This window comes from Theobroma umbraticum, unplaced genomic scaffold, assembly GCF_002168275.2.
Source record: "Theobroma umbraticum cultivar Fairchild unplaced genomic scaffold, ASM216827v3 scaffold_228.0, whole genome shotgun sequence".
In the NCBI taxonomy this organism is placed as follows: Eukaryota; Viridiplantae; Streptophyta; class Magnoliopsida; order Malvales; family Malvaceae; genus Theobroma; species Theobroma umbraticum.
The window spans coordinates 1,524,717-1,538,459 of record NW_018397274.1 but is presented as its reverse complement, the minus strand read 5'-3'; the positions used below and the strand labels follow the sequence as shown (position 1 = coordinate 1,538,459).

At 34.6% G+C, this 13,743-nt stretch overlaps 2 protein-coding genes across 4 annotated transcripts in view; one reads left to right on the top strand and one right to left on the bottom strand.

The window, feature by feature from the left end:
* The first annotated feature begins 818 nt into the window (after window positions 1-818).
* LOC110427069 (Phox (PX) domain-containing protein) lies at window positions 819-9,373 on the top strand. 3 transcript variants are annotated; one of them, XM_021442458.2, is made up of 11 exons: window positions 819-1,206; window positions 1,908-2,018; window positions 2,887-2,976; window positions 3,087-3,173; window positions 3,622-3,730; window positions 3,841-4,610; window positions 6,089-6,253; window positions 6,343-6,585; window positions 7,536-7,754; window positions 8,325-8,584; window positions 8,930-9,373. In XM_021442458.2, the coding sequence occupies exons 1-10, from the start codon at window positions 949-951 to the stop codon at window positions 8,580-8,582; spliced, it is 2,310 nt and encodes a 769-aa protein (XP_021298133.1). In that variant the 5' UTR covers window positions 819-948; the 3' UTR covers window positions 8,583-8,584; window positions 8,930-9,373. The 3 variants fall into 3 exon arrangements, with proteins under 3 accessions (XP_021298133.1, XP_021298134.1, XP_021298132.1); XM_021442459.2 differs by having other exon boundaries at window positions 2,878-2,976; window positions 6,388-6,585; XM_021442457.2 differs by having other exon boundaries at window positions 2,878-2,976.
* Window positions 9,374-9,591: 218 nt separating this feature from the next.
* LOC110427071 (signal recognition particle subunit SRP54 2) overlaps window positions 9,592-13,743 on the bottom strand; it is a 4,670-nt gene continuing 518 nt past the window's right edge. The window contains exons 2-9 of the mRNA XM_021442460.2: window positions 13,359-13,458; window positions 13,018-13,171; window positions 12,296-12,446; window positions 12,051-12,199; window positions 11,819-11,919; window positions 11,551-11,708; window positions 10,312-10,426; window positions 9,592-10,182 (exon numbers count right to left, since the gene is read on the bottom strand). Of these exons, the coding sequence (XP_021298135.1) occupies window positions 9,857-10,182; window positions 10,312-10,426; window positions 11,551-11,708; window positions 11,819-11,919; window positions 12,051-12,199; window positions 12,296-12,446; window positions 13,018-13,171; window positions 13,359-13,458 (1,254 nt within the window). The 3' untranslated portion in view covers window positions 9,592-9,856. The remainder of the gene's footprint in view (window positions 10,183-10,311; window positions 10,427-11,550; window positions 11,709-11,818; window positions 11,920-12,050; window positions 12,200-12,295; window positions 12,447-13,017; window positions 13,172-13,358; window positions 13,459-13,743) is intronic.

The following is a 13,743-nucleotide window of genomic DNA, read 5'->3' as shown; positions in this document are numbered from 1 at the left end:
ACATTTTCTCTTGTCTAATAAAAAGATATGTTTAGAGATATTTGGTATGGATTGAGTCTAAATTTGATTAATTTTGATATGAAAAGTCAAGGTAAACTCGAGTATCTCTTTTAAGTAGAATGTTAGTATAACATTGTATAATTGAGTGAAATAAAATATCATGAATCTCATAAAAGATAAGATAAATTTATCTATATAAATATAGATTTGTTTTATTTAATGTTCATGTCTTTTGATTGAAAAAGTGAACACGTGATAATTTTATATTTCATAATTTTTTTTACTTTAAATAAAAAAATTAAAAAGAGAAAAATAAAAAGATAAAATACCTTACAATCATGAATTTTAACCGAAATTACATACAGATTTATTAGTTTTTAAAATAAATATTTTTTTAAAAAAATATAAACACTAAAATTATAAAAAATTAAAATACTTTTTTTATTAATTTAAAAAATTATTATTATATTTAAAAAAAAATAAAAAACATGAAATACCGATGGATACTCCTCAGCTTTCCAGGAAACGGGAGATCCGGTCCATACTCTCCTCTCTTAGATTCAGTGTTTCTCTCTTATTTTTATTGGTTTTTTATTTTTTTAAAATTAATAAAAATTATATAATAATAATTATTAAAATTTATAAAAAATAAATTATTATTTTAATATTATTACGTTATTAAGTGAAACTCTGATAATTTCAACCAAATATAACTTTCTGGATGGAAGTGTTTTTATTGAAAATAAATAAATTCGATTAAAACTGCTATTTTACCAGTATAAAAATAAGGTATTGTCATTTGCAAGTTGACCCAGAGACAATTAGTTGGGAAACCAAAGCAAATTGAAAGATAACAAACTAGGATCTAAAATTTCAGACTGTCCCTAAACCAGAAACGTAAAGCAGAGGAACCCCAATTCCCTTAGTGGGAACATACAAAAGAAAAAAATGAATCTTTACGCGCACGATCTGTCTTTATTCGATTTCGCCAACTTCTCTGATAATCCAATCATCGATCACCAATCATCGGCCGATTTCTTAATCAGACCTCGCGATGATTCTAATGGCCGTGATTCTGGTGGTGATGATGATGCTGAACATAAAAGAGCTTCGCTGGCCAGTCGTAGGAGCCCACCAAGGTACCGCCATGATGGGACCTCGCCATTGCCATTGGGGATGGACTGGTCTATCCCTCCTCGCAAATGGGTATTTCCTCTTTTTTCGATTTCACTTGAATTTTGATGTTTTCAAAGCTGAGTTTTCTTTTTCTTTTAAATACTTTGCCTTCTTTTGTTTTAAGGGTTTAATTTTGACTTAATTTGAGCTGAGTAAAATATTTCTTGCAAACGGAAGATAGTTTTCAAGGTAAAAGTTCATGTTTGAATCAGTACAAGCGGTTGTCGTTGTTGTGGTTTGCTACCCCTTTTCTTTTTTGTTGGTTTGATGAATTGCTTATCTTACTAATAAAAAAAAAAGGAGAATTGAAACAACTCGTGCCGCTATAGGAATGGCTATTTTTTTTGCTCTGATTCATGAATAGAGAAGATTCATGCTCTTGAGCTAATTTTCTCCTTTTTTTTGCTGATTCTCATATGAGCTTTTATTTGCCAGTTTAATTGTTAAGTGCCAGAGAACGAAGTGAACCATACTAGCTTGGTGACTGGTTAAGAAAATGATGTTCTGTCTGTTTAATATGTGTTTCCCTATAACATTTCATATTTAGCTCATGTAATCTTTTCCGCTTCTTTGTACGGTTAGCTTTGTGAGGTGTGCAACCAGCCACTTGGTTGCAGTGCAGCATGTTATTAGCATGTTCAGTTGATGAGAAGTTTTATTTATTTGAGCATTGTTTTTGAAATTCAGTTCATTTTCACCAATAGCATTCTTTAATTTGAGTTTCAATATAGGATGGGCGGGACACTGTTTGGCCTCACGACCCTCATACAGGATGGAGTTACTGCATTACAATTCCTTCTTGGGTTCTTCTACCAAAATCCCGAGGTTCAGACCCGATTGTGGTACTACTTTCTTATTTTTTATTTTTGGGAGTATTGAGCTCTTTCAAATTAGATTGCAGTTGTCATTTTGATTTGATAATTTTTCTTTCCATGTAGTCATATTGCTATGCAAGTTTTCATGATAGACTGCAAAGATGTTAGTTATGCATTAATTGGGATGGAAGGAAATGAACTATATGACATGTTTGCCAGAATATTTTTTTGATTACCTGTTTATCTAGCAACATCTGTGTCTTTATTTTTGTTACCCAAAGAATACTTCTTCAAACATGTTCTGAGGTGGCAAATTTTTTTGGGTCTTTTGAGTCGTGGGAAGAATTAGCTGGGAAAGAAACAAGGCGCACTTAAGATGAGAGGGAAGCAATCTAGAGAGGATTTGAGTGGGATTGAGGTGAGGTTTATCAAAAATGTATGTTGGAACGCTATGGTATTTAGAGGCACTAGTTGTTGCTTACTGTGTACCTAGCCAATAGGAATTCAATTAGGGGTGAAGCCACTTTAGGAGTTAGAACTTGGGACAAGACCCCCCTCCCCTCCCTATACCCAACCAAAGAAAACCAAAGAAAGGAAAAGAAATAAAATATTTATAAAATTTTCTTTGGTATATTGGGTATTATGTATATAGTTTAAAATCATGGCCTTTGCATTACTTCCACGAAGTTATTATTTATGGTTTTTTTCTTTTTTCTTTTTGTATGTTATTGTATTATCTGTTATGAAATGATAAGAGAGATGTATTTCCAATGGGGATTGTTTTTAACTTTGTTGATGACTTTTCTCCTCATTTGATGTGGTTGTTAAGCTTTAGTTAAGCATTATTTGCTTCACTTATTTTTGTTTTTAACGTCATTGAGGACAGTTTTTCAAGGTTCAAGTTGGCATTCAATCACCAGAAGGCATCACAACTAGCCGAGAAATATTACGAAGATTTAGTGATTTCTTCAAGCTGCTATCTGAAGTAAGTTTTGGAACTTCAGTTTATCACAGAGAAAGTGTATTTATCTTCTTTGTTTCTCTTATGCGAAAGCATGGTTTAGTGCATTCTCATTTTCTTCCTCTTTTGGGCAGCTTAAGAAGATATTTCCCAAGAAAAATCTGACCCCAGCTCCTCCAAGGAGGATATTGAGGATGAAAAGCCGAACACTGTTGGAGGAGGTAAGCTATAATATTTGCTTATTTTTCATGGCAACAATATGAATCTTTATCAGAATAGGCTTGTATGTGTTTTCTGGAACGCTCACTGCAAGAGAAATCAATTATGTTAGGCAACCTAAGAAAATTAAGAGTTTATCTTATATATTCTATGCATACATAAGTGAGTCATAAGGATCTGGGCAAAAAGCAACTGACCATCTTATAGCTCTTGATCGTGCTCATGAAGTGGACGAATGTTGAATAGTGTATTATGTCCAAGTTTAACCCTTTTCTCATTATTTATTGGCAATCTGAAAACTGATCATTTACTTCTGTATTTTTTTGACATGAAACTGTGACCATTCTCCTTTTGTTAATACTTGAAATGAGCTTCATTTATTTCCATTATTTTTGGGAATAATACAACACTTTTAATAATAATATTCTCAAAATGGTTAGTTTATTGCAGAGAAGGTGTTCTTTGGAGGATTGGATGGAAAAACTTTTATCAGATATTGATATTTCCAGAAGTGTCTCAGTGGCAACATTTCTCGAGCTAGAAGCTGCTGCGAGGTCTTGTAGGTGTTTCCTTGATGCCTATTATAAATGGATGAATGCATTTTCAACTGCTACCTGTATTTATATTAGGTTATGCTCCATGGAACTAAATGTGTTTGTTTTGTTACAGCTTTCGACAACATAAATCAATCAAATGCTGTTTCTTCTGTAAGTGGTGTGGTTCCTTCATTTCTGTCCAAGACCAACTCAGATGTTTCCCTGAATATTGGTAGTTCAATTGCATCTGATCATGATGCTTCTTCTGAGGATATATCTGTGCTTGGAACACCAAGATACGGAAAAGATAGTTCTGCTGATCCTTCCATGGAACCTTCAACTTCTGAGCCACATTTGATTGAACCCTTAGAAAAAACTATGAAGTATGGCATATTTAACAAGAACTTTATTCTGGAAAACCTAGAAAAGTTTTCCAAGCAAAAAATGCACTCTGGAAAAGAAAGCGAAATTGAAGGAGATAAACTTGCAGGAAATACAACTGACACTAGATTTCTGCCTGGAGATGGAGCAAAGCATTTGCCTGAACTAGACTATAGCAAAATGGATGGCCATGTTCGAAGATTGTCAACAGAGAGCATTGGAAGTGACTTAAGTTCTGTGAGAGCTAGTGAAATATCGAATTTTGGAGTAGCTAGTTTGTTTGGTGATGGGATACTTGACCCACCTGAAAATGCTGAAGCTCCTAGAACATTGGATTCTTTCAGCTCAGATTTACAATTCCATAGAGATTTGCTTGTCCTTTTTCTATCGGAGGAGCGCCATAAATTAAAAAGGGTTCTCAATACACTGCAGAGGAGACTAGCTACAGCAAAAACAGACATGGAAGATGTTATATCAAGGTTGAATCAAGAAGTTGCAGTCAGACAGTTCCTGGAAACAAAGGTATTTCCAACTACGGTTAGAATTTAGAAGCCCTTTTAATGCAATTTCTATTTCCTTGATTGCATTGACAAAGAAATGGGTATTACTCAGTCATTCTTCTATGGTTTTTGTTATATTTGCTTATGTCCATGGTATTAGTTATTTAGCTGTGTTGTTTTAGTTTGTAGATCTTACATTACCTGAGAATCTCAAATGCACTTATTGATCTTTATTTTTATTCCTCTCAAATGCCTAAAGACTGACCTATGATATCAGAAGAGTAGGGTTCCTTATTAGCGTCTTAGTGCTTTGACTTGATTTTCTTGGTTTAAATACATGGCAATCAGATCCTTACCTTCTCAAGATGTCATCTTTAGGATCGCATGATGTTGGTCCACAAAATATATGAAAGAAAGAGATGGTAGCTTTTATGATCTGTGATCCTGACACTCTTTGGTGATCAGCTGGTGAGGCTTATCTTTTACTTTTTGATCTTTGGAGAAAATGGACTTTGTGCTCAAACTTTCGATCTTGTAAGTGTTTGATATTGGCAAAAATCTTGAGAGAGAACATGTGGTGTGGAAACGCTAGAAGTGTAGGATCTTATTAGATCACCTTTTGCAGCACATCACTTGTACTACTAGTCAATTTCCTACCAGCCAAGAATGACTTAATTATTTATATTATTTATTTTTGACAAGGATGGGCATGTGAAAAAAGAATATCCTCCTGCAATTCCAAAACATCAATATAGCAGATATTTTGGTGTTGTCCAAAGAATAATCTCTTAATTGAAGAGGGAGCTAACTCAGCACACATTTGTTCCTGGGGTAGTAAAATTAGGCTCTGGCAGTGTTATTACCATAGGGTCAACCGGAACAACTAACACATGGTTGTCTGAACAGGAGGCCATTTCCGGCGTGGAATATAATTTCACAAAATATACTTCCCAAGACTAATATTTGAAGCTTGATATGTGCAATAATTACAACTCATATTAGTTGTTGAAGGCCAGAAAACTGGCTAGCTGCTGTGTGTAAGAAGATTGACAATATATTGATAAATGGCTAGGGTTAGAAGATTTTAGATTGGATTCCTTATAAACTAAACATTATGCTAAGTTTGATTTGTCAGATTTATGGACTTAGACATTTGTTAATGCAGCTTAATAGGTTTGTGAACTACTTTTAGGACTGAGAAATGGTTGCTTTGAAAACCTTTCTTTTAATGTCATTGGGAATTGGGATGCTTTGGTTTATGGTGATTATATGATACTAGATTTAATTGTGTGGAAACTGAACTCCAGTCAACTCAACTAAGCCTTAATCTCAAACCAGTTAGGTTGGGCCATGATTTTTTTTGCCCCCATTCTGCTTGGATTTGGGTCAGACCTTTTGCATATGAAAAAAGGGTTGTCTTAACATACTTAATGAAGTGTAATTATTGTAATTTGATTAGCATAATTAATATTACTGACTTGATAGGACTTTTCCTTGCAGGTCAAGGATTTGGAAGTGGAACTTGAAACCACTAGAGATAATTGTGATGAAAACATGCAGCAAGCTGTTTTACTTGAAAGAGAAAGATTTACTCAAATGCAGTGGGATATGGAGGAACTTCGGAAGCAGTGTTTGGAGATGGAACTGAAATTAAAGACTGAACAGGTTTCTCTTTGTGTTGTTAGCATTTCCTTTTTATAACATTTTTATACAATTACTGATAAGCTTTAGTTAATAAGTGCTAAATATTCCAGGATGAAAAGGCACGTGTTGAGTCTGCAAATTTATTAATCATTCAGGAGAGCAAAATGTTGCTGCAAGAGTTAGATGTTGCTAGAGAGCAGCTTGCAAACTTGCATAAACATCATGAGGAGTTAGAGGTGAAATCAAAAGCAGAAGTAAAGGTCCTTGTCAAGGAGGTGAAATCTCTTCGAAGTTCTCAATCTGAATTGAAGCAAGAGCTTAGTCGTGTGATGAAAGAAAAACTAGAATTGGAGGTATTTCATCATTTCTTCCTTGAACAAACTATAATATTATGTCTGTTTGTCTTTTTGCCTTCTCATTTTTGTCTTTTGTTGTTTCTTGGGGAAAAATGTATCATGTAGGAGCCATTTTTTTAATATATAATCTATTGAATCAACTGGTGTCAAAGAGTTCATACTGCAGTATGTATCAAGCTTCCAAGCTCCTTCCATCAATGTTTGATGTTTTTGGTTCATTTCTCTTTGATTGCTCTCTTTGTTAGAAAAAGTAAAAGCTTTTTTTTTTTTGTTTTTTTCACTTTTTGTGTGACATCTTCCTTGGTCCTTTTAGGGCACTTATATTTGTTACTACAGTGATTTCATCATGCATTGGCTGTCTAATGTTCAGTCTAAATGCATGTTGATTGGAACATTATTCACCGACTTTAGAGCCTTATGGTAAAGGCAATGTAAAATAAGAAACATTTCAGATAGTGATCGAATTGTCATGGGTGATGACCACCCATGCACATTAATTTTTTTTTTTTCTCTTTCTGGAAGAACCTTCGTAAGTGTCAAAATTTCTGTTTTACATGTTAAAGACCATCCCATATAAAAAAAGATGTTACAGACAACATGACCTTCTGAAAAGTCAATGATGAGATTCTGTTTTTCTTCTACTTCAGACAAATTTGGAGTCCTTAATTCCTTATATCAAAGGCATTGCAGGGACTGGAGAATTCTGTTAGGAATGTGATCTTTCATGATAGGATCTAAATCATCTTTAAATCTTTGCTAGGTTGAACGTGCTATATAAAATAAAGGATTATCAAAAAGTATATGACAAGAAAAGTGATTTACGAAGCTGTTACTAGGGCGTTGCATTCTTAAGTGACTACCTTTTTCAAAAGAAAACTTTTTTTGGTAGGTTTGTTATATTTAAACAGGTATAAATTCTCATTCTGTTTTCCATGTGCATTTTTCAGAGGGTTCTGCAGAAAGAAAAGCAAAGGATGGAGCATGCCAATGCTGCAAATACAAAACTCCTTCACGAATGTAATCTTCTTCGTGATCGGCTTGAAGAATGTAGTGTTAATTTCCTTAGCGAGGAGGAGGATAAATTAATTGTTGATACTTCATCTCCATCAGATGCTCTAGATCTCTTGACAACATCGGATAATCGAATTGGTCTCCTTCTTGCTGAGGTATCCAGAATCAGTTTTCTGAACTCTTTGTAGGAGCATGCTTTTGAAACCCTTTCTCTCAGAAAGTTTTGGCATTTGGATTGATTTTTTATTTAAGGTTTGAAAATTTTCCCTTTATGAGTTATGACAGTTAAAAAATTGCTTAATAACTGGCATGAGTGTATGTGCCTGTGAATGCGCATTTCTTTATATCTGTTTGTCTACCGTATTAAGGTAGTAATGATTGTGTTGTATACTAGATGCATTGTATGAAGCAATTATATTTATCACCATAACTACGGGAATGAGTAAGTTTCAGTGCTTTCTATCAATTTTTTTTGTCTTTTTGGTGGTGCAATCACTTCTTCTTCTCTCTCTCTTTCTCTCTGAAACTGGTACAATCACTATCTTTGGTAAACTGTCTGGTGTGATCCTCTTCACCTACTAAGTTTGCACTGAGTATTTTTACTTTTATGAATGCCTTCATGATTTATTTTGCATGTTGGTGTGCATATTCTTCTCTATAACTGCTTCCAAGAATTCCTTGAAATCAAACAATATTCTAATGCTGACTTCTTTACGTACGGACAGGCACAGCTCCTTGCACAAGATGTAGAAAATTCTGTGGCTAGATTGGATGAGAGTCACAGCATGAAAGGCGGTGATAAAAGAACCGATGATGAGTTAAGGAAGATGGTAACAGATATTTTTGTTGATAATGCAACATTAAGGAAGCAGGTGAACTCAGTAATACGCTGTGCTCTAAACACGTATGTGAAGTCGCATGATGAGGATGATGAGGAAGAAGAGGCCCCTTTGAGTAAAACTGTTCTGAGCAAGTTCTTGTAAAGGTAACTTTATGAGAACTCATAATTTGTTTCTGAATTCAAGGAGTATACTTCATCAATGCTATGGTAATACAGCATATTTGCCAACTAACTGGTTTTTTTTTTTTTTGTTTATTATTGTTATCATTTAATATAAAGTTTTGTTTTCATTTAAGATTAATCGACTATAATATTTCTGCCATCATTTGGTAAACAGTCCAATAAGGATTGGTATTAACTTTTGGCGTGAAGTTTCTCCTGAAATTCAATGAAGTCTTACCTTGATGGTTGTACAAACTGTTTTAAGCTCGCTAACATTTGATAAATGGAAAAATTAGAAATTAACTTGATAATGGCATTCTAATGCAGAAAAGTTGGGAGAAAGATGCATCTGGAAAAGAAAGCAAGCAAAGGGGTACTCTGAACTTTCTGGTCGAATTTCCGTTGATCAATGTTACGAAAGAAGAGGGTAATAAATAGTATAAAGTGAAGGAAAACATGATTTCTCGGTGTTGGGAATGATAGAAGGAGAGAATTGTATAGATATGGATGATTTTATGAACAGATGGCATAAGTAAGTAGTGAAGCTCGAAATGATATACTAAAGCATTGGGCTGTGATGCTCTCTGGTAATAGAAAGAGTGGGTTGTTCCACTACAAACCTCGTGTGTTTTCCTTGGTTGGAGATTCCTGTAATTGTCACGAATTCATATTTTCATTTTGTATTTTCAACTCGAAAGATTTATTATTATTTTGATATTTCTCACGAGTAGTTTCGCATTAATGAAATATTAAAACTTTTATAATCCAAAATTCATCTCAACTCTTTGGTTTTGTCTCGCAATGTAAGAAGCATCATATTGTAGCAAGCGATGAAATCGAAATATATGAACACCTTTGCAAACAAATGTGACTCAAAAGAAATAATCTCATTAATAGGTTATTTTTGTACATGATGAAAACCTTTGCTTCACCACCTCAAACTCATTTCAATTCTGCACTTGAGTATCTGACTCAGTGGTAAATGTATATATGGCCATTGCTCAATACCATGCACTTTTTCTTTGATCATCTAAAATACGTACAAAAAGAGAAGAGTTACTGTTAATTCTAAATGTTGAAGTAAGATGAGAAATGGAAACAAGAAAATCAAAATGCCTTAGCCTGCAAGAAATAGAATCTCCTGAAAACACAATTTGCATAAGGACTTGCTAGGGCTCCGGGGATGCATATGTCTTCAGTCTTCACCAGGGAGTCCAGCGGAAAGTACAAGGTCGGAGTCGTGTATAAAAGTTACTATTCCCCACCTCCGAACATCCCCATCATGTCTTTGGCGGAACCCATTTGCTTCATCAAGTTCTGCAAGCCACCCATGCCACCAATCTGCTTTAGCATCTGTGGAGGGAGAACCTTACTCATGTGCTGTGCATTCATGTTACGAGACAAGGCACTCATTTCACCCTTCTTAGGAATTTTAAGCCCCTTCATCTTGCTCCATATCTTAGCAAGGCGCTTGTACTCCTCCAACATTTCCATTACCTCTCGGATATGACGACCAGATCCCCGTGCTATCCGCATCATCCTTGACTCATTCATGAGCTTTGGATTTGAACTGTCCAACTCTGCAACATATTAACAATAATAATAATAATAATAATAAAAAAACAGATTTAACTAGTGATCCTATTAAATCCTACAATTCTGGCAATATTACATGTCTCAAGAAATTGAATAAAGCAGCATTTACTTGCCTTCATTTGTCATCGAGTCCATCATGGTCATGTAGCGCTTGATCTTTGCCTGGCTTTCTTTTTCACGACCTTTCGGCATTAATTCAGCACTAAATCCTGGAAGCATTGAGAAGACCTGCAGAAAGCAACCAAAGTAAATCATTTTCATAAAGTTGAAGCCTCCTAACAAGGAAATCAATTACTCAACTGCATTAACAAAAAGGAATAGAGTGAAGGAAAGATAAGTGACAAAGAATGGAAATTTGAGGGGTAGGGGGCGTTGGATGGTAGACAAAATCACTGTTCAAAAACTTATACATATGAGGCCCTAATATAAATCCTTACAAATTTTGTAACCAAGCAAGTCAATGCTTGATGATAAACATGAAAACTTGAATGTATTTTATATATTAAAATTTTATTTTTGGGCTGAAAATACGTCACCCATATAAATGCAGGAAATATTTGCACAACAGGAAAGCGAAGACTTTACTGCAACAAGATTGATACTCTCAACTCAAGGAAACAGGCTAGGAACAACAGAAACTTGTCTGTACCTAATTTTCCAGGGAGACGTCTCTCGTTTAGCTGATTGGAAAGCACTAATGTAAACCAGATTATGAGGCAGCACTTTATCCATGAAGGCACTAACTAAGTTCTTGCAGTATGGGGGGGACTTCCACCTCCTTGATATAGTTTAAATGTTTGGAGTATGCTGGTCTGGTATCCAAGTTCATTTATAATTATCATACAAGCATCTTCTCCCCTATTACCAAAGTGTTACTTTTTTTTTTGTTAGGTACCACAGTGTTAATTTCTATTGTCTTCCACAAAATGTTTGGCTTAAACTTAGAATGCCACCTACTGAGCAATAAGACTGCTATCAAAATCGTTAAAAATGATTATAATTTAATAATTAGTTTGAGAAAAAATTATTATAATTTACTAATTAGTTGAGTAAATCTTTATGGCAAATGGCAACAATTGCAAAAATGTCTGACATCAAACATGCACAGCAATTAAAAGTTCCCACAATGGAAAATCTAAGACAGGTGCAAACCACCAAAATGAGCATTCAGTCGTCAGGTTTCAAATACACAAGCATGCCAATTTGCATGCAACATCGAAAAATCAGTACAAGGTACACCCATTAGAAGGACCCAACTTCAACCTGGTCCAAAAAGAAAATGCAACAGAATACTAACAAACATTTAAAGAACTTAACCAAAAACACTTTCAAAGAGAGTAGTTAATAATTACCTGACCAATTGGACCCATTTTGAGTATGTTCTGAAATTGCTCATACATAATCCTTAAGGTAAAGTTCCCTTCTGAAAGCTTTTGGAGAAGTTCAGGTTGTTGATCCATGGGAACAACTTCATGAATTTTGTCCATGAATCCAGACCAGTCACCCATACCTATTCAGAGAGATAAGCACAATGTTAGTGTTTCAAACAAATATCACCATTTTGAAACTCATAATTTATGTGATTTGGAGGATTACATAACAGGAAAAGGAGATGCATACCTAAAAGACGGCTTACAAATGGTTTAACATCAAAGACTTCAAACTCGTCCATGTGCTCTCCAGTTCCTATAAATATGACAGGACTCTTAGTTGCAGCAACCCTGGCAGAAGCCACAGAAGGAGAAAATCAAGAAACATACATATAATGAGAACTGAAGCTAAAGATAAAGCAAATGCTAATACTAACTTGAGTAGATATAATAATCAAGGCAACAACAATCATAACACTTACGCACTGAGAGCACCACCACCCTTGGCATGACCATCCATTTTGGTCACAATCACAGCACCGACTGCAACACTTTGTTTAAATGCTTGAGCTTGATCAAAGGCAGCTTGACCTATACTACTATCCATAACAAAAATAACAAGATCTGGTTTCTGGAATATACAAGAGAAGCAAAAATAATTAGTGAAAAGGTACTGATGGCATCAATTATTCTGAAACAAAACAAGCATCTAAAATCAGCACAATACCGTTGCTTCAGAGACTTGACGCATTTCCTCAAACAGAGCAGCCTCCTGTTTATGGCGCCCACTAGTATCAACAATTATAAGATCACAATTTTCCTTCTTAAATCTCTCCACACCTTCCACAGCAATTTTCACAGGATCTGATTCCATGTAGCTGAATATATAGCAGAAAACATCATTCTAGTTAATTAAGTGCACATTAAAGCGATGGATACGCAACTAAAAATATTCTCCAGAGTTAAAATCCACAGCAGGAATGACGACTATAAAATCAACAGCATATACTCTCAGAAATTATACGAAAAACAGTCATTTCAATCCAATAGGGTGGAAACCATTGAGGGCATTTCATGCACGTTAGATACTTTCATGCATACGCATACACAATATGAATACATAGAAAGGTGTGCAGATATGCATTACTCATCAAGAAACATAAAAGAAAACTAGCTAAATACATAATATCATGCAAATATTTTCACACTTCCCTCTTATGCCCTTTTTGCATGAAAAAGAAAAAAACAACAAAAAATTAGCTATTAGCCACATGCCTCATATCATTGATGAAAATTATCCTAGAGTCAACATTATGCTCCTTTTCACATCCCCATTCTAAGAATTAAAGGGCTTCAAACAAAGTAACTACCATTATGTGAACCAACAGTCAATCCAGATCCTAAATGTCCATATGTGGCCACAACATCGAATGAAAATGACGTAAGTACCTTCCATAAAATGGAATCTTAGCTTTAGTGGCATTCTGCTTCAACTGATCAAAAGCACCAGCTCTGAATGTATCAGCACAGACTAGAGCAGGTTTCCAACCTTTTTTCTGATGATAATATGCATACTTTGTACATGTCGTTGTTTTCCCAGACCCTGAAAATTTCCACAAACAGATATAAACGGAAAAATTCAGGTCTTCCATTTGAGGTTAACTGAGCAAAACATTTGATCCTTAGCAAGAAATTTCACAACAGTTATCACACAAAAATGGGCAAAGGCAGCCCTCGATACCAATTGTACTATAATTCAATCTATATGAAGATGTAGACGCAAAGATTACCTTGTAAACCTACGAACATCACAACACTTGTTTTCCCTTTCTTTGGAGTAAAAGACGGCTTCCCAGGATCCAACATCTTACAAAGCTCATTAAAAATTGCCTACAATGAAACACAAACCGTTTTAGAAATGATATGTAATACAAGTAAAGTATGAAAAAAAATTTTCTCCTTTTGCAAAATGTTGGATTAAAAGATTTTCCCATTACCTGAAATTTACATAAACAAAACCAGCAGAGAGCCATTAAATCATTTTTATCAAAATTTTGGAGTAAAAAACGGAAGACAAAAAACCTCATGAATTTTAGCATTGAATTAATTTACATAATAAAACCATGAAAGAAAAGGCAAAGGAAATTCCCAAAATTTATCAAATAATTCATATTT